At 41.4% G+C, this 18,963-nt stretch overlaps 1 protein-coding gene across 7 annotated transcripts in view; it reads right to left on the reverse strand.

Annotated features, from left to right (window-relative positions):
* The window catches only part of SAP130 (Sin3A associated protein 130), a 75,595-nt gene that overhangs the window by 28,545 nt on the left and 28,087 nt on the right, over nucleotides 1-18,963 (reverse strand). For 5 of the 7 annotated variants that reach the window (XM_060153112.1, XM_060153111.1, XM_060153110.1 and 2 more), the window contains 3 exons: nucleotides 15,687-15,989; nucleotides 14,697-14,874; nucleotides 8,013-8,117 (listed from right to left, as the gene is read on the reverse strand). In XM_060153112.1, the coding sequence (XP_060009095.1) occupies nucleotides 8,013-8,117; nucleotides 14,697-14,874; nucleotides 15,687-15,989 (586 nt within the window). The remainder of the gene's footprint in view (nucleotides 1-8,012; nucleotides 8,118-14,696; nucleotides 14,875-15,686; nucleotides 15,990-18,963) is intronic. The other 2 variants (XM_060153109.1, XM_060153113.1) reach the window with 1 other exon arrangement.

Consider the following 18,963-nt stretch of genomic DNA (forward strand, 5'->3'; position numbering starts at 1 on the left):
CAACCCCAATGTACTTCAATGAGTGAACAGATAAACAGATTGTGCTACATCCATATGATAAAACAGGGCTCAACCAAAACAGTACTACAATGCTACAACTTGGCATAGACTCTCAAAAGTACTATGCCAAGTGAAAATAAGCTATATAATTATATATATAATTATGCGATTCCATTTACATAAAACTCTCAAAATGACAAAATTATAGTGATGAAGAACAGCTGAATGGCAAGGCGTTAGGGTTGGGGGAAGGGTGTGACTGTAAATGAGGGAATGTCTCTGTTGTAATGAAACAATTCCATATTCTGATTATAACAGTGGTTATACAAATCTATTCATGTGATAAAATTTCAAAGTAGTATATACCAAAGGAAAAAAAAAGGACATTATAAAAATTGGTGATATTCTAATGAGGTCTGTAGTTAAGTCAACAGTATTGTACCAATGCCAGTCTTTTCATTTCAAAAATGTACTAGAGTCATGTAAGATGTAATGATTTGGGGAAGCTGGAAAAAGGGTACATGGGAAATTTCTGTACTACTTTTCCAACTTCTTGTGAGTCTTAAATTATTTCAAGATAAGCATTTTAAAAAATAAGGGTGGTGTAGAGGTAAGGATTATTCTGGAATTAAAGACAATTAAAAGATAAAATAGGGCTTCCCTGGTGGCACAGTAAGAATCCACCTGCCAATGCAGGGGACACGGGTTCGAGCCCTGGTCTGGAAGATCCCACATGTTGCAGAGCAACTAAGCCTGTGCACCACAACTATTGAGCCTGCGCTCTATAGCCCGTGAGCCCCAACTACTGAAGCCCACGTGCCTAGAGCCCGTGATCCACAACAAGAGAAGCCACCACAATGAGAAGCCTGTACACTGCAACAAAGAGTAGCCCTCACTCGCTGCAACTAGGGAAAGCCCATGCACAGCAACGAAGACCCAACACGACCAAAAAAAAAGAGATAAAATAACCAGAGACATCAGCAAAAATATATGAGACTTAGGATCTCTGAAAATTCCCTTTCATAAAAGCAACAAAAAACTGGCAAAAAAAAAAAAAAAAGAAAGTCAGAAACAACTTTTTCAGAACTCCTAGAAATTAACCAAAGGCTTTCAACAATCTGGCAAAACTATTCAAGAAAATAGGCTGAATCTTGGTAAGAACAGTAAACTTTGTGGCGTTTTAACTTGCACTGTTTCCATTCTTCCATTTCCAGCTCCACAGTAGACTTATCAGCCAACAGCCCACACTGACAGTGAAAACCAGCAGCCTTGCAGCTACCAGAGGGGTCAGAGCCACTACAAACCCTCTTTACCAAAGAATTACCATTATATGACCTGTCTGCTTGTTCCCATTTGCAAGGCTGTCTTATTTGACTTGACTTGGAGCTTGTCAGTGCAAACGACCTTTTCCCAAGGTGTGTTTTTGGAAAATATTAGAGGCAATCGATCAGTTTCCCAGCTGACTGAGAGGATGATAACAGTTGAAGCAAACAATAAGCTACCCAAAAAACGTGAAAGGAAAAACTGGAGAATGAAATATCCATAGGCGATTTGAACGGCTCTGACATATTTCTGGCAGTCTAGGAAGCAACACGCACATGTAGGGCTGTGTGCATACCCAGGGCTAAGCACACGCCCAGGGAAGAACTGAGAAGGCCCTAAGTCTCCCCTCTGGCTGACTGTGAGGCTCTGTGCAAGCAGGAAGAGAGGGCTTAGGCAGAGCTGTCAACTGCCTGCCTAAGTGTTGACAGGGTACCCAAGACACACACAGAGCTCTCTGGCAAACACATGGAGACTTATTGGTTCCAGGCATTGAAGAAAATTTGTTCTTTCATTAGCTGACTACAAAGTTAACCAAGTAGATTTCAGTGGCTGCATTAGACAAAGATATAGATTTTAAAGAATTAGTTCAGAAAAGTCACTAAACAACTACAACTACAAGGAACAGCAACAAACCTGGGGAGGGGTGGGAGTCTGATGTTCAGAGTTGCCACATTATATTGGTTGCCTAGAGAGCAACCAATGCGGACTGGAGGGATGTTACCAAGAACAAATGACACAGAGATCTATAGGTCATTCAGAGCTTTTCTATAGGTTTGGTGGAGAGTTTGAAGATGAACTAGTGGCTGGCAGGGAAAACCTAAGCAAACATGAATAGTAGCCTTGTAGTATTGTATTATGTGACTTCTTTTAAAATTCAATTTTTATATCTATTTTTTAGCGTCTGGATTTACTTTCTAAATCTACTGTTTTCTAAGATTTCAACTTTTCTTAATGTTTTGTTTTGAATTAGTATTCACGTTTCGAAAGATGTATTGAGAAGTCTCCTTCCTCTAACCTACCCACTACCATCTCTACATAACACCAGTCTATTTCAGTATTTCAGTGAATCTAAGTTGCCAACACTATACAATACACCAATATTTTGTGAACAACTTAAAAATACATTATTTAATGATAGGATATTAACATGCAGTCAATTTAAAGTTATATATTGATTTCAGAGATGTTGACATGTATATGTTTGATCTTACTTGTATCACAGCATGTTCTGTATGGTTTTTGTTTCTTTTAAAATTTTTGTTCACTTTTTTCATTTCCACCCTCTATGCCTACACTGTTTTTTGTTTTAACTGTACTTCATTCTGTGATGGTTTCTTCTAGATCTTTACTGAATCCTGTCCACTCACATATCATCTCTTTATGTTTTCTCATTTATTCTTGGGAGTCTTTGTATTTCATCCTTGTGTTCTGTTTCATAAAAGTGGTGGCTATTTTGTTAAGTAATTTCTATTCACAGTCAAATATTCTGTTATAAATTTCATCTGTTCCTGTAAATGTTTTTCTGGTGAGTGTTCTCAGTGAACAAACTAGTATATTTTGTTGCTTTTTTCCTACTTTTTAAACTTATTTTCCCATCAATCCTTCTGTTATTACTCGTCGGTAAATGAGTTGGGCTATTCCAAGAAACAGCCATTTACGTGAGACTCCTTGGGCGTGGGAGGGTAGGAAAACTGCTCTTTCAGCTGGTTGCTTTTCACAATCCAAATACTCTCTTCTTTCAGGTGCCACAGAAACAGACTGCCAACTGCAAAAAAAGGCCAGCCTGGGTGCCCGTATGGGGCCCACCCCACAGCTTCTCTGAACCATACTAAGCCCAGGAAAGAGTCTACAACAGCCCCTCCTCACCCAAGTTTCTGCACGTTTTTCTCACAAGGGATAAACTTTTGTATTGATACATCACAGTGTGCTCTTCACCTTCATGAACTACTTTTTTTCTACCACTTTAAAAATAACTCCATATGCTACTTTGTTTAAAAAAAAAGTCTTAAACAACTGAAAATAAGTGTATTACGTTTGCAAATTTAATATCTGGTGTTGGCAAGAATGTGCAGGAAATGGGAACACATAGCTTGTAAGCATGTAAAAAGGCAGAGTGATTGGAAATCAGAATTTAAACTGCACGTTTACTTTGACCCATCAATGCTACTTCCAGAAATCTATCCCTGAGAAATGTCTGCAACGAGGCTCAATGATAGATAATGAGATTCACTGTAGTAATGTTTATTACAGTGATAAATGGAAATAACTTAAATGTTCATTAATTGAGGACTTAATTATGGCACCAGCCTATCTGGGAACAGCACACAGTACAGGAATACAGTCTCCTTTTCTGGTTTTGTACTTTCCTGACCTCTAAAGATGGTTATGTCCTAAGGTGTGGTCCTTGTACCACTTCTCTATTTATACTCACTGTCAATGGGAGCTTTTCCACTCTCAAGGTGTTAAAGCATACATACAACATACCTTAGAGATAATGCAGGCTTGGCTCCAGACCACTGCAATAAAATGAATATCGCAATAAAGCGAGTCACACAAATTTTTTGGTTGCTCAGTGCATGTAAAAGTTATGTTTACACTACACTGTAGTCTATTAAGTGTGTAACAGCATTATGCCTGAAAAAACACAATATACATGCCTTAATTGTAAAAAATACTTTTTTGCTATAAAAAGCTAACCATCATCTGAGCCTTCAGGGAATCACAGCAGTGACATCAGAAATCACTGATTACAGATCACTATAGCAGATATAACAATAATGAAAAAGTTTGAAATACGGTGAAAATTACCAAAATGTGACATAGAGACACAAAGTGGGCAAATGCTGGGAAAAAAAAAAAGGCACTGATAGAGTTGCTTGATGTAGGGCTGCCATAAACCTGCAATTTGTAAAAAATGCAGTATCTGTGAAGCACCATAAAACAAGGTATGCCAGTACCTGCTTTAATTCCCAAATCTTAATCAGCAGCATGGACCTCCATCTTCAATTCCAGAATTGTATATACTTCAGAAATATATACCCAGCTATGCACGTGACATCTCCACTTGGGTGTGTTTAACCACTTGGATATCTCAAAATAAAATATCTAAAAGTAAACTCCTGATATCCCCCTTACTATTTCTCACTTCAGAAAGGGTAATTCCTTATCTGTAGTTGCTCAGGCAAAAATTGGTAGCTATCATTGCCTCCTTCCCTTTCTCTCCACTCAGAAAATTCTGACAGCTGTGCCTTCAATACATACTGAGAATCTGAACTCTTCTGAAGACTTTTACTACCTCCATGCTGGTCCAAGCCATTAGGAGAGTCTAAGGTTTTATCATCTCCTACTTGGTCTCACTGCTTCCACTCTTGTCTTCTTTCAGTTGATTCTCAGCACAGCAGCCAGAGCAATCCTTTTAGAAATAAGTCAAATCATGTCACTCCTATGCCTTAGCCCTCGGATGGCACTCCTGTCTCACTCAAAATAAAATCCAAAGGATTTTGAATGGCCCACAAAGCCCTGTATACGTAATCTGGCTCTCATTGTTATCTCTGAACCATTTTGTACAACCCTGCCCCTCATTCTAGGCTGCTCTCCCTTGCTGCTCCTTGTTTATTCCTAATATACAGACAGTGCTTACTTCGCACAACACTGATATGTGTGACTTTCACATACATACATGTAACTGTATTCCCCCAGTCCCCCACCAACACTGTTCGAATTTCAGTTACTACAGTATAATTATTAACTGTGAGTAACTTCATAAAGTGCAAACTTTGCTACTAGCTCTTCGGTCCACAAATCACTCTGTAACTTACAGACATGCACATCGCACATCACTTCTTTCGAAGTATGTCGTTGACTGGTTGATTACTGCACATCTACTTCTCAGTTCATGCAGACAGCGAAGTGTGTAGTTGTGCTGTCTAGTTTCCTAGTGATAAACCCAGGTGAAATTTTACAAAAATGAACGACTGAAAGAGAACTGGCCAACAGTGATGAAAATGCAGAAAAAAATGTGATAAATCTAGAAGTAAAATGGGATGTGATTAGAAGATCTGAAAATGGCAACAGCAAAGATAATTTAGGATGAGACCTAGGCTTGTATGAAGCTATGGCTTGGACCACACTGAGAAAGTCCAATGAATATAAAAAAGGTGGTAAAGTCATTTTACTGTAAGCCACTATAGTGAAACGGAGTATTTACTTCCATTCTGGATTAAAGACTGTAAAAAAACCCCACAACAACCCAATCACTCAGACCAAAGTGCTGAATTAACTGCCACATTGAAAGAAGATGGAAATTACAGGGAGGATTAAAAAAACCAAAAAAGCCTTTTACAGCCAATAAAGGCTGGATTCATTTTTTCAATAGTCAGCATTAATTTGATTAATGTAAGCTATCTGGTGAAACTGCTAGCACAGATAAAGATGCTGCTGTGGAATGTGCACCCAGATTCCAAGGATTAGTTAAGGAAGATGGTTTGATAAAAGGATAAGGATGTCCCTGGAAGTGATGCTGGCAACAACCTCACATTAAAGGAACTTCTGGAAATAATTTACCACACTGAAAAGACAAAGGATAGGGACTTCACTGGTGGCACAGTGGTTAAGAATCCGCCTGCCGGACTTCCCTGATGGAGTAGTGGTTAAGAATCCACCTGCCAATGCAGGGGACAAGGGTTTGAGCCCTGGTCCGGCAAGACCTCACAGGCCGTGGAGCAACTAAGCCCATGCGCCACAACTACTGAGTCCCGTGCGTCACAGCTACTGAAGCCCATGCACCTAGAGCCCGTGCTCCGCAACGAGAGAAGCCACCGCAATGAGAAACCCGCGCACCACAACGAAGAGTAGCCCCCACTCGCCGCAACTAGAGAAAGCCTGCGCACAGCAACGAAGACCCAACACAGCCAAAAAATAATAAATAAATAAATAAATTCTTAAAAAAAAAATCCGCCTGCCAATGCAGGGGACACGGGTTTGATCCCTGGTCTGGGAAGACCCCACACGTCGTGAAGCAACTAAGCCCATGTGCCACAACTACTGAGCCCACGTGCCACAACTACTGAGCCCACGTGCCACAACTATTGAAGCCCACACTCACAGTAATGAAGACCCAATGCAGCCAAAAGAAAAAAAAGACAGGATAAAATGTCAGGGCAGACCCAAACTTAGAAAGGAGTATGACAATTCACCGAAGCATAGAAGGACTCTCGCACTGTATCATAAGTTATTCAATGTGAATAAGGGAAACATTGTTCCAACTACAGTCGTCCCTCAATACCCACCCCCGCAGATACCAAAATCCATGGATACCTGTGGATGCTCGAGATGTGGAACCCTTAGATACAGAGGGCCAACTGTACTCTTGATTAGCTTTTATTTATTTATTCTTTTTTGGCTATGCTGCACAGCTTGTGGGATCTTTGTTCCCGACCAGGGTTTGAACCTGGGCCCTCAGCAGTGAAAGCGTGGAGCCCTAACCCCTGGACTGCTAGGGAATTCCCACTTGATTAGCTTTTAGAAAGAAATAAAACACTTTAATTCTCAGCGTTTCTGATGTTCAAATTACAGTGTACTAAATAAATTTTAGTTTTACTATGTTTTTCATTTCCCTATATATTTTAACTGACAGTTAAGAGAGTTTTTGATATGTTCACAAATGTTTTTAAGGTCACAGAACAATTATAAATAACCATGCACAGTTTCCGTTTATGTGGTTATTTGCACATTCCTGCACTAATGTACAAAGTGGTGACTGCAAATACTCCTACCTCAAAGTCTTAGTCCCTGCTCTTTCCTCTGCCTGACACAGTCTGACATCAGGGAGCATGTGGCTTATTCCTCCATGCTCTTAAAGCCTCTGCTCAGAGAGGCCTTTCTAAAAGTCATCACCCCTTCCTCCCATCACTTATATTCCATTTACACTGTTTTCTTTTTCTTCACATATTTATTATTTCTCTACACTCACTAGATAGTAAGCTTAAGCTGAATGGACACTTTCAGTCACTCTTATATCCCCAGATTCTAAAATGATACTTGGCACACACATGGCATTCATAAATTTTTTTGGAAGTTTTATGAAGAAGTAGATATAAATATATTAACATGGTAAGCTATTACAGATATAAGTATAAAATGCAGTATATAAAACAATCAACAAAATCCTGTTTTTAAGAATCTATCAATCTATCTACATGTGCATGTAGAAAAAGATGTGGAAAGATGTTTAACAAAACTTTAACCAATCAATATTACTCTGGGGGAGTGCGACTGGAGGGGGGGTGGAGAATAGGACGATTTTCTCTTTATACCTTAAATATTTTTATATTGTCTCATTTTCTTTTCCAAAATACTACTTTTAGAATCAAGGAGATAAAGAGTAAAGAAAACAGAATGCATTAACTATTGTCACGATGCCATTTTCGATAGCGACAATAACTGGGTGTTTACAGGCAGGCTCTGTTCTAAGTGGTTTCAATACACAAGGAGCCTATGAGGCAGGTGCTGTAAGTATGCCCACTTCATAAATGAGGTAAATAACGGTCAGAGAGGCTGAGAAACGTGTCCAGATCTCATAGCTAGAAAACGGTTCTTTCAGATGCACACACTAGTGGTTCTTTTTAGAGGCAAATGATGTGAAGTCTGCGACATGTATTAGACTTTTCTGTCCTCAATGATGTGCTCACCCTGCAGGCCTAGGCGACCCAGACGTACTCCGCATAGAGCTCTCCACTCGAGGGCTAGCCACTTCAGGAGGCTGAGGAGGAATGAGGGTTTTCCGAACTGCCATTCTGAAAGAGTAAAGAGACAAACCCAGACGGCATTAAAGGATAAGAACTACACATTTGCTAAGTGTACCTATGGCTAGGTATTTTTTAATGGATTTTCAAATTTTACCAAAGTAATGAAGGCAGATTATTTAAAAAACCAAATAGTACTAAAACGCTTTTAATAACATACAGCAGATCCCTTCCCCCTGCCTCCCCACTTCCTGTCTCTCTTCAGGAAGCAACCATTGCGACTCTTTTACCTGCTTCTTCTACCTTCTACCTACATATCTCCTTTGTATTTAATATTAAAATTTAGGGACTTCCCTGGTGGTGCAGTGGTTAAGAATCCACCTGCCAATGCAGGGGACACGGGTTCAATCCCCGATGCCGCAGAGCAACTAAGCCCATGTGCCACAAGTACTGAGTCTGCTCTAGAGCCCACGAGCCACAACTACTGAGCCCACACGCCACAACTACTGACGCCTTCGCACCTAGAGCCTGTGCTCCGCAACGAGAAGTCACCGCGATGAGAGGGCCGCACACCGCAATGAAGAGTAGCCCACCCTCACCACTAGAGAAAGTCCACACGCAGCAATGAAGACTCAATGCAGCCAAAAAAAATAAATATATAAAACATAAATAAACAATAAAAACATTTAAAAATAAAATAACATTTAAATCTGTTTAGCAGTTACAATCATTATTGTACCTATGTATTTATATTGACCTGAGGAACTGAGTGAAAACAGTTGATCAAGGTAGCTAGTGATCAACTGTGTCACGCAGTAGAGAGGCCACACGTGGCTCCGACTGACCACTAACTACTGGAGCTTAGCAATGTGGAAGTCATAAGTGATCTTGACACATTTAGTTTTGGCGGAGTGGTGCAAGCAAATGCTAGAAGAGTCGTCTGAGACGAAACGGCTAGAACATACCACTTTGCAATGCCTAACTGTGAATGGATCCAGACACTGATCGTAAGACTGCTAACATCTCAAAAAGGTTGACTTCCACAGAGCACACTTCTCCTGATAAAAAGACTAAACCACCAACTTAGGAAGGAGTCTTGCCAAAAGGGGAGAAGAAGTGAAGTTCACCAAGCCTTTAGATTCAAGTAACAACTTAGAGAAAATGTGGAGGAGAGAATAACAAGTGAAACCAGACAATGGGGGCAGGGGGTTGGATTGTGTTCCCTAATATGACCCATCCGAGTCCTAACCCCTGCTACTCGCGAATGTAAAAAAAATAGGGTCTTTGCCAACGTAATTAAGTGGATAAGATCATTCTAGACTCAGGGCAGGTCCTAAATCCAATGATCGGTATCCTTTCAACAGAAAGGAGAGGGAGATTTGAGACACACAGACACAGAGGGAAGGCCATGTGGATATGGAAGCAGAGGTTGGAGTGGTGCATCCACAGGCCAAGCAACACAAAGGACCGCCAAGAGCCACCAGAAGCTGGAAGAAGGGCACGGCGTGGATCCTCCCTGAGAGTGTTCAGAAGGAACCAACCCTGCCGACGTGTTGATTTCAGACTTCTAGTCATCAGAACTGTGAGAATAAACTTTTGTTGTTTTAAGCCACCAAACTTGTGGTAATTTGTTATAGCGGCCCTAGGGAACTAACAGAATGGGGATGCAATCGACAAATTCAGGGAGAGTTGGGAGGGGAGAGTAAAACTCTACAGGACAAAAGACCAAGTTTCTTCAACAGACAAACTGCAAGGAAAAAAGAAATGGAGGTAACATATATTAGAAGAGTCTTAATAGACATATCGACCAATCGTAATGTGTGTACCTTATCAGAATACAGACTCAAATAAATAATATAACGAAACAAAATTTGTGACATTTGAGATCACTGGAAGTTTGAACAATGACGAAATATTTGATAACATTATGGGGTTATAACATTTTTTTAAAGTATGTATTTCAATAAACACATGCTGAAATATATACAAATATATACAAACAAAATGATGTGTTCCCTATGATTTGCTTCAAAATAATATGGTGGAAAGTGGTGGAAAGGCATACAGATAAAACATGAACTGATAAGTTAATAACTGAAGTTGAATGATGGGTATAAATTCAGATGTTCAAATCTGTACTATGTTTAAACCTTCCACAATAAAAAGAAATGAACAAAAAAGCAAGACCACTCAATCCCCCATTCCTCAGTACAAACAAGCCCTCCAAACCCCTAAAGAGATACACTACTATAAACCCACAGAATGACCAAACTTAAAAAAGAGTGCCAAATAACAAGCGTCGATGATGATGAAGGCAAGGACCCCACTGCTGGTGAGAGTGTAAATGGGTACAAACACCTGGACAAACTGCTGGCGTTACCTGCTGGAGCTGAAAATGAGCACAGCCCACAGCCCAGCAAATCCCCTCCGAGGTACATAACAGCACTGCATTTATGGATGCATCAAAGGTGATGCACAAAGATGTTCGGGGTAACATTATGGCCCTAAACTGGAAATAACCCAAATATCCATGGTTAAACTATGGTATTCTCTGACAAGGGCATTTTATATAACCATAAAAAAAGTTACAATTATATGCAGTAACATGGATCAATCTCCCAAAATCAAGTGAAAGAAGATGGACTCACACAAAAAATGTATATGATTCTATGGGAGCTCAAAAAGAGGCAAAACAAATCCATAGGGTAAAAAGAAAAACTGAAAAAAAAAAAAAAAAGAAAAACTGGTTAGTAATCTTTGGGAGAAAGTGCTGGTAATGTCCTGTTTCTTAACCGATACAGCAGTTATACGTTTGTGCTGACTCATTACACTGAACATACATTATCTGTGCAGTTTTCTATACTTCAGTGAAAGTGCTGAAAGAAAGAGAGACTGGAAGAAGTGGGGCTAGCAAACAGAGACAACGCCTTCATTTTCATTGCAAACAGGAGCAAAAAAATGGGGCAGAGAGTGGAGCAAAGTGGAAGAAATGATAACAAGTTTATACTTGTTTATGTGAAGGATCCACTAACAAGAAAAAACTGACGGAGGAGAGAGGCACAAGAGCTGGAGCAGTTCTCACGGAGGTGAGACGGGCGGCAGTCAGGCGCTCTGGAGAGACGCCCTGAGAGCTCAGCTCTGAGTGATGAGCCCACCACTGAGAGATGGAGGCGGAGCTGGAGACAGAGGCAGGCAGGCAAGCATGTGACAGCTAGCTTGTGAACTTCTCTTCTGTGTGTTTCCATTTTCTCAAGAACGTAGCAGAAAGAAAAAAGTAGGTGGGCACATTCATTAGCTACAAGTGAACGTAGGAGAGGAGGCGTGGAAGTCTGGAAAGGAGCAGAGGTACACGGGTGTCTGGAGGAATGGCCAAGGAAAGCAGACTGTGCTGGTCCGCTGGGAGATCCCAGGGGAGGTGTGTGAGGTTAAGGCGGACGAGGCAACACTCTGCTGCACACAGGCAAGCGGCACAACACAAATTAGGCAGAACGCTGGATTTTAACTCTGACTTTGACAAAGTGAAGAGGACGACAGGGAAGCTGAGGCTGCACGCAAGGAAATGACTGCAACGCACCACAGACTCTGAACCAGGGAGGGCAGACAAAGAGGCCAGGAAAGGCAGTGAGGAAAAGTGAAAGGGTGGTAAGGACCAATAGACTGAAGGCTCCCAACTGGGTGTTGCTGGGAGTCGCTGCCAGGGACGTGGAAAGAGAGGCGGGCTGTGGGACCCTAGGGTACAGAAAAAGCTGCTGAACTTTTGTGCCGTGGAGTGCTAGCGCTCATGGGTGTGCCCTGCTGAGGGAGGGCGGATGCAGAGGATGCATTCAAGCAACTGAGAGGCCAGAGAGCTGGGAAATCATTTCTGTTTACATTAAAGTTGAAGATGGTATGACACAGCCAGACACTATGTACCTTCTGAAGGACAAACACAGACCCCAAATCAAACCTGAATCTGTCCCACAAGGTAGCCACCAGCCACATGGGGCTACTAAGCACTTGAAAGGTGACAAGTGCAACTGACGAGCATGATTTTTAACAATATTTCATTTAAACTAATTTGAATTTAAAAACTGGTACTTGATTCAGTTACTGGAAAACTTTTCAGTGTGTCTGGATTAAGCTGGCTATGTGAAACTACTTTTTCAATTGCAAATTTTATGAAATCTAAATACAGGCCAGGAAGCATGTCCACTGTTGAGAAGGATGGGCCTGAAAGTGGCAGTGAGGCCCAAAGAGGACAGCCACCCCACCTCCAGGCCCAGTGACAGGATGGAATGGGGAGGGAGAGACAGCCACCACCCTGGGGAGAGTCGAGGAAGTCGAGACCCCGAAGAAGAGCCAGGTTCCAATTAAAGCAAGAAGCCATGCTCAGAGAAGAGGTCAGGCCACAGGGGACTGAGATGATGACGGACGATCTCAGAGGGCACAGCAGAAGGGACTTTGGAGGTGACGAAGCATGGGAGAAGGGCCAGATCTCATTTTGTCCAGTGCTGTGAAATTTCAAAATATTTTACCTTGGCGCCAGTTTGTATCCATTGCCATCTACTGTACCACGCATTTCATGGTTCGTTAAAATAGGAAACTCCTACCCTTCGGTTTTGGTGATTTTCTATGAATTATTTTTAAGTCGTCCTCTTCTCTTCTCTGATCTGTCTTGCTGAAACCCCATCACTTGGAGGCAGGATCTCCTGAACTGGTTCTTTAAATTTTGGGTCTTTTCTCTCCTATTCTCTATCTCTTTGTCTTTTTGCTCTACTTTTGAGAGATTTCCTCAATTTTACTTTTCAAGTTTTCCACTGAGTTTTTGATTTCTGGACACATTCTTGTTCTCTGAATGCTCCTTTTGTGGAACACGGCCTTCCTGTTTCATGGATGCAGTTTTCACTTGTCCTTTGAAGATGGTACTGACAGTGTCTGTCTCTGTTCATGTGTTCTTATGTTTTGTTTTTAGTTTTACTCTCCTTGCCTAGCCTCTGCATCTTCCGAGCTGCTTTCTTCAGTGTGTTCGCTGGGACTTCTATCTTGCATTGTTAGAAGAACCCTCAGATGCCTGATATGCTTGGCTGCACGCTCATGGGGAGGAGTGGGGGGACTAAAAAGCTGGTTGGAAGCTCTGAGCTTGTGGCGGGGCTTGTTTACTTTAAGGGCAATCGGAGCCCTGTCCTTAGTGTCCTTAAACCCCTACTGTTGGTATCCTTAGCTCTTTCCCCTCGGGCTGGAACGGACCCTAGAAGCAGAGTACAGTCGTCTTCTCACTTTCTGTCAACAGAGTTAAATTCAGCTGCCAGGGTCGTGTCAGCCACGAGGGAGAAGTCTCAGCACTCCACACAGGCTTGGTCCCCTAATCCGTTTTTGGTACAGCACCATGCCCTTCACTGTGCTGGCTAATCCAGGTGGATACCCCCAGTTCTTCCCGCTCCTGGTCCTTTTGAAGAGTCACAATTTAAACAAGGATGGTTCTCAGCGCTCTTCTCTGCAGACTTACCGTTCACCTTTTTCACGGCTAAGGGAGCGAGTGAGCACTTGCCTATTTGCTTTCCAGCTTCAAAGACTTGTTGCTGTTGTGTCTTCTCCTATTCTCCCCACCTCTGTGTGTTTATAATCTTTTTTTAAAAAAATATTTATTTATTTACTTACCCACTTACTTATTTTTGGCCATACTATGTGGCTTGTGGGATCTTAGTTCCCCAACCAGAGATGGAACGTGCACCCTTGGCAGTGAAAGCGTGGCGTCCTAACCACTGGACCACTAGGAAATTCCCTACAGTTTTTTTTTTTTTTTTTTTTTTTTGTGGTACGCAGGCCTCTTACTGTTGTGGCCTCTCCCGTCACGGAGCACAGGCTCTGGACGCACAGGCTCACGGGCCCAGCCACTCCAAGGCATGTGGGATCTTCCCGGACCGGGGCACGAACCCGTGTCCCCTGCATTGGCAGGCGGACTCTCAACCACTGCGCCACCAGGGAAGCCCCCCTACAGTCTTTTTAAAAAGCCTCTTACTATAAGTTCTGTAGGGTTTTGAGAGGAAGAGAAATTTAGAAGTGCATATTCAATCTGCCATCTTAACTACAAGCTCTGCCTTGTGTTTTCATTAATATGGTTACTGTGTCATGGACTGACTTAGTATTAAGACAGAGACTCTGGTCTCTGTTATGGCAGAGCACATACCTTCCCACCTATGACCCACCAACTCAGAAGCTTATATGACAACACAGAACACTATTTGCTACTAAATATGACCCTTAATACACTTGGGAGACTGCTTGCCCCGAGCAACAATTCATTTAGGACGATGAGGAAAAAATACACAGCACACATTACTGTGCCTAGCTAGACAAGCCTGAAGAGTTCACTTCAAGCTACTTTAGGGGTTCTAGGGTTAAACTCTCAGAACCAGAGAGAACTCCTAAAAGTACGTAATATGCAACATATGCTTACAAACTGACACCCAACTGACTCCTGGATTCTTACCATCCTGCAGTCTGAGCTTGGCCAGGCTCTACTGAATAACCCGGCGGTCAAGTTATTTTGGAGGAAATTGAGTTTGCTATCAGCACTGGATTACTGCCTACTGTTTACACCAATTACTTCCAGAATTAGCGGTGTCCTTTGGCACTTCTGGATCTACTCACCCATCTGTGGCAGGTTTCTTCCGGAGTATACTTGGCCGTGGGGACGAGCCCTGGGCTGGAGCGTTGGTGCTCGCACTCTGGCTGTGAGTCTGCACCACAGTTGTTGCTGCTGGAGCAGCACTGAATGGGTTGCTAAGAGGGTTGGCTACAATTGTGGCTCCATCTGCCAACACCACTGCTGGAGGACAGGAAAGAGCAATGAAGAGAAGGAAACGGAAGTAACATCACTAAAATGTCACGTAAGACAAAAAACAACGATCAGACCACCCCAATCAAGAGTATCCATGTCAGGACTGTCCAATTTCAAGAAGATGAGGGATAAGGACAAAAGCAGATGGCAAATTGGGGAGGTTACAAAGTCTACTGATGCACGATTAAGAACGTCTTTTCTTTGCTCTACAATCATAATTACTAATAAGTGAGATAAGATACATAAAGTATATAGTATACTGCAAGAAATGTTCTGCTACAGTTTTTCGGTGAAATACCACCACCTCTCAATTCCTAATAATGGTACCAACATTCCAGTCTATCTTTACAGCTTTACAAACAACTCCAAAAAAAATCTTAGGGAATGTCCTGGGGGTCCAGTGCTTAGGACTCCGCACTTCCACTGCCAGGGCCCAGGTTCAATCCCTGGTCGGGGAACTAAGATCCCGCAAGCCACGCAGCACGACCAAAAGGTGAAAAAGAAAATCTTGAAATGGAATGAGAACACTAGTCTTATAAGTGAATGTACTCCCTCAACTAGGAGCTCTTTTAGAACGCTTCTCCCCATGTGCAAGCGCACGTTAGGCTGTTTATGTACGTAGTTTCTAATGCTTACAAAGACCCTGACAGGTAAGTTCTAAGCAACTCATGTTACAAAGAGAAAATTAAGGCCTAGCGAGCTTACCTGAGACCACAAAGCCAGCAAGTGGCAGAACCATGATTCAAACCCTGTGTACCTTTTCCCTCCACACCAACTTCCATGTAAAAAATTAAAATTACCTGAAGTCTTTCCTTCAGGCTGAGGCTGCTGGGTCCCTATTGGTGCAGGCTGAAGTCCTTGGGTGCTGATTGGGGTTGCTGAGTGAATGCCCTGTGTGCCTATGGGGGCTGGCTGGATCCCTGGGGTCCCAATGGGAGCTGGCTGGATGCCCTGTGTACTGATGGGGGCTGGCTGGATCCCTTGGATATGTCGAGCGTGGGATGCATCCACCGTCATCAACTGCATGGGGTTCAGGTGGACTGTGGACGCCACCCCGACTCCAGTCTGAGCTGTGATGGCAGAGTTTGGAGCCTGAGCTGAAACTAAAAATGATGCAAAAAGTGACAAAAATGTTAGCTTTGATTGGCACAGTCCATATAAGGAGAAAAACACTCAAATCAAAACAATTTTTCCACTGTTCAAGATCTAAACTCTCAATTAAAAAAAGAAAGTGCTACGTAAGCTCTATACGTTGAGGCTTCCCCCCCACTACTTGCACCAATTTGATACGATCTCTGCAGATTGCTAGAAATAGCATTAAAATGAGAAAAAAGCAATCATTTATTAAAAGCCAAATGTGAGCCAGGCAACTATGTAAGTAATTAATATAAAACTTCTGAGATACATCCATGCCTCCAGGTCAAGAATCTTTGCTTTAATTGATAGAACCACTATCACAGGCACTTCTGAAATACAGTAGTTGCGGATTTTAAATTCCAAAATATGCACTGAAGAGAGAAGTAACTTGTCCTTTTATCTATCAGGCAAACATACCATCTGTGTATATTAAAAACAAACAAACAAACAAAACTGAAAACAAAAACATTCCCAGGAAGCGACAAAAAAAAGAAGGGACTTCTCACTGTTTGTGGAAAGAAAACAAACAAACAAAAGACTTTTCTTCTTGGTCATCAAAACAATCTGGAAAAAGATATACGTATCCCCATGTTCACTGCAGTATTATTTAGAATAGCCAAGATATGGAAACAATCTGTGTCCATTAGTGGATGAATGGATAAAAAAGATATGGTATATATATCCATACACACATAATGGAATATTACTCAGCCATTAAAAAAGAAAAACCCGAAATACTGCCATTTGTGACAACATGGATGGACCTAAAGGGTATTATGCTTAGTGAAATAAGTCACAAAGAGAATGACAAATACCATATGATCTCACTTATATATGGAATCTAAAATGCAGAAAACAAAAATAAACCAAGCTCTTGGATACAAAGAACTGACTGGTGGGTGCCATAGGCAGGGGTGAAGAGTGGGCGAAATGGGTAAAGGTGGCCAAAAGGTACAAACTTCCAGTTATAAGATAAATAAGTCATGGGGACGTAATGTACAGCATGACGACTATAGTTAGCAATACTGTATTGTATATTTGGAAGTTGCTAAGAGAGTAGATCTTAAAAGTTCTCATCACAAGAAAAACAATCTTTAACTGGACGGTGACAGATGTTAACTAGACTTGTGGTGATTATTTTGCAATATATATAAACATTGAATCATTAGGCTGTACATGTGAAACTAATATATGTCAATTACCTCAATTTTTAAAAAGTAATCTAACTGAAAATGTTTTATAAACCATAGAGATAAAGGTTTAAATTATTATTATGCATAAGAAAAGTATAGTGAAAAGTTACTACATGTAAATTTATAGTCATGGCTATATTGTAATTCTTCCTTTGTAAAATATACACATACACAATTTCCAGAGCATTATAGCTTCTTCCTGAGAAGTGTATCTGTGCTATTTCTGTTAAATAACAGTTTTTGGTCATTTGCCTGCTGTTGAACCTGCAGTCTAGTCACCACTCCAAGCCTTTTTAAGATCCAATCTTATTTCACACTTTGTGTTCTCACTCACACTATGTTCCTGCCCAAACCAAACCACTCTGTTCTGACCACATACTCTAGCTAATACTTTATTCACAGACAGAAATGTGCTTTTCTCCAAACCCACTACGGCTCTGCCCTATACTTTCTGAAAGATGCTTTCCAAATGTCACTTCCTTCAGGAAATCACTCCTGACCTCCAACCCTACCTTCTCAGGTAGACATAACCTCTTACCTCAGAAGCAGCATGGCTTTGCTCAAGCCCCTCTTTTAAGATTTAGCATATTATAATATCTCTTTATGTCTAATCTTCCTACTAGACTCTAAGCCTGTTGAAAGCTGTTTAAAAGTCAACTTTAAAAATAGAGCCTAGCATAGGAGCCTTAACCAGGACCTTACAAAAAAGTAGGGTTTCAATAAATATTCAATAGGATACTGTAAGCTGGTTACTAAATCATTTTTTCATTTGTGTCCATCCATGTTTAGATTCACATGTCTGAGAAATAATATATTACCTCTCATCTGCACCAACAATGACAGATTGATCCTGGAAGAAATAAAGTATTGAACGTACTATTCATTTTTCTGTGTTAGTATCTATCAGGGCTACAGCAGTGATGAAAGAAGAATAATGTAGAGAAACAGACGACTGGCAGGCAGGATCCCCAACACTTCAGACAGTGCTCTTATGATGGATTTTTACAATAAAGGTTTATATAGAATGATAGTGTCTGCATAGTTGATTCTAGGTCAAGAGAGACTCTGCGTGCCCTTTTCAGCTGGCTAGCATTCAGAGAAATACACAGTGGTCATGAATGACCTTCTCCATAAAAGCAAAATGACTGCACTGTTATAGAAGTTCTGTTATAGAATCATGTTATAGAGTTCTGTTATAGAACTTCACTGTTATAGAATTCAAGGTAGTAGATGAATGAGAGAACCTGAAGGCAACTGCTGTTACTGATAAAGAGACTTAAGAATTTTCAGCAGTTAGTGTAACACACACACACGTGAAATTTACTTCCTAATTGTCAACATGCTTCTATGATACTTTTTGCATCCTACTTTTGGCAACAATCAATTAAACATTATTCTACTTTATAAGATTGTTATTAATAAAAAAACACTGTTACGAAGTTCCTTTAAAAAGAAAGTTTTGAAAAACAAACACCCCCCACCCCGCAAAAAAAAAAAAAATCAAAACACACACATAGAACAATGTAGAGATGGAGGAACCTATTTTCAAAGCTATTTAAACCTCAGTATTGGGACTTGCCTGGTGGCGCAGTGGTTAAGAATCTGCCAATGCAGGGGACATGGGTTCAAGCCCTGTTCCGGGAAGATCCTACATGCTGCGGAGCAACTAGGCCCGTGCGCCACAACTACTGAGCTTGCGCTCTAGAGCCCAAGAGCCACAACTACTGAAGCCCGAGCACCTAGAGCC

The sequence above is a fragment of the Lagenorhynchus albirostris genome, chromosome 6 (assembly GCF_949774975.1).
Source record: "Lagenorhynchus albirostris chromosome 6, mLagAlb1.1, whole genome shotgun sequence".
In the NCBI taxonomy this organism is placed as follows: domain Eukaryota; kingdom Metazoa; phylum Chordata; class Mammalia; order Artiodactyla; family Delphinidae; genus Lagenorhynchus; species Lagenorhynchus albirostris.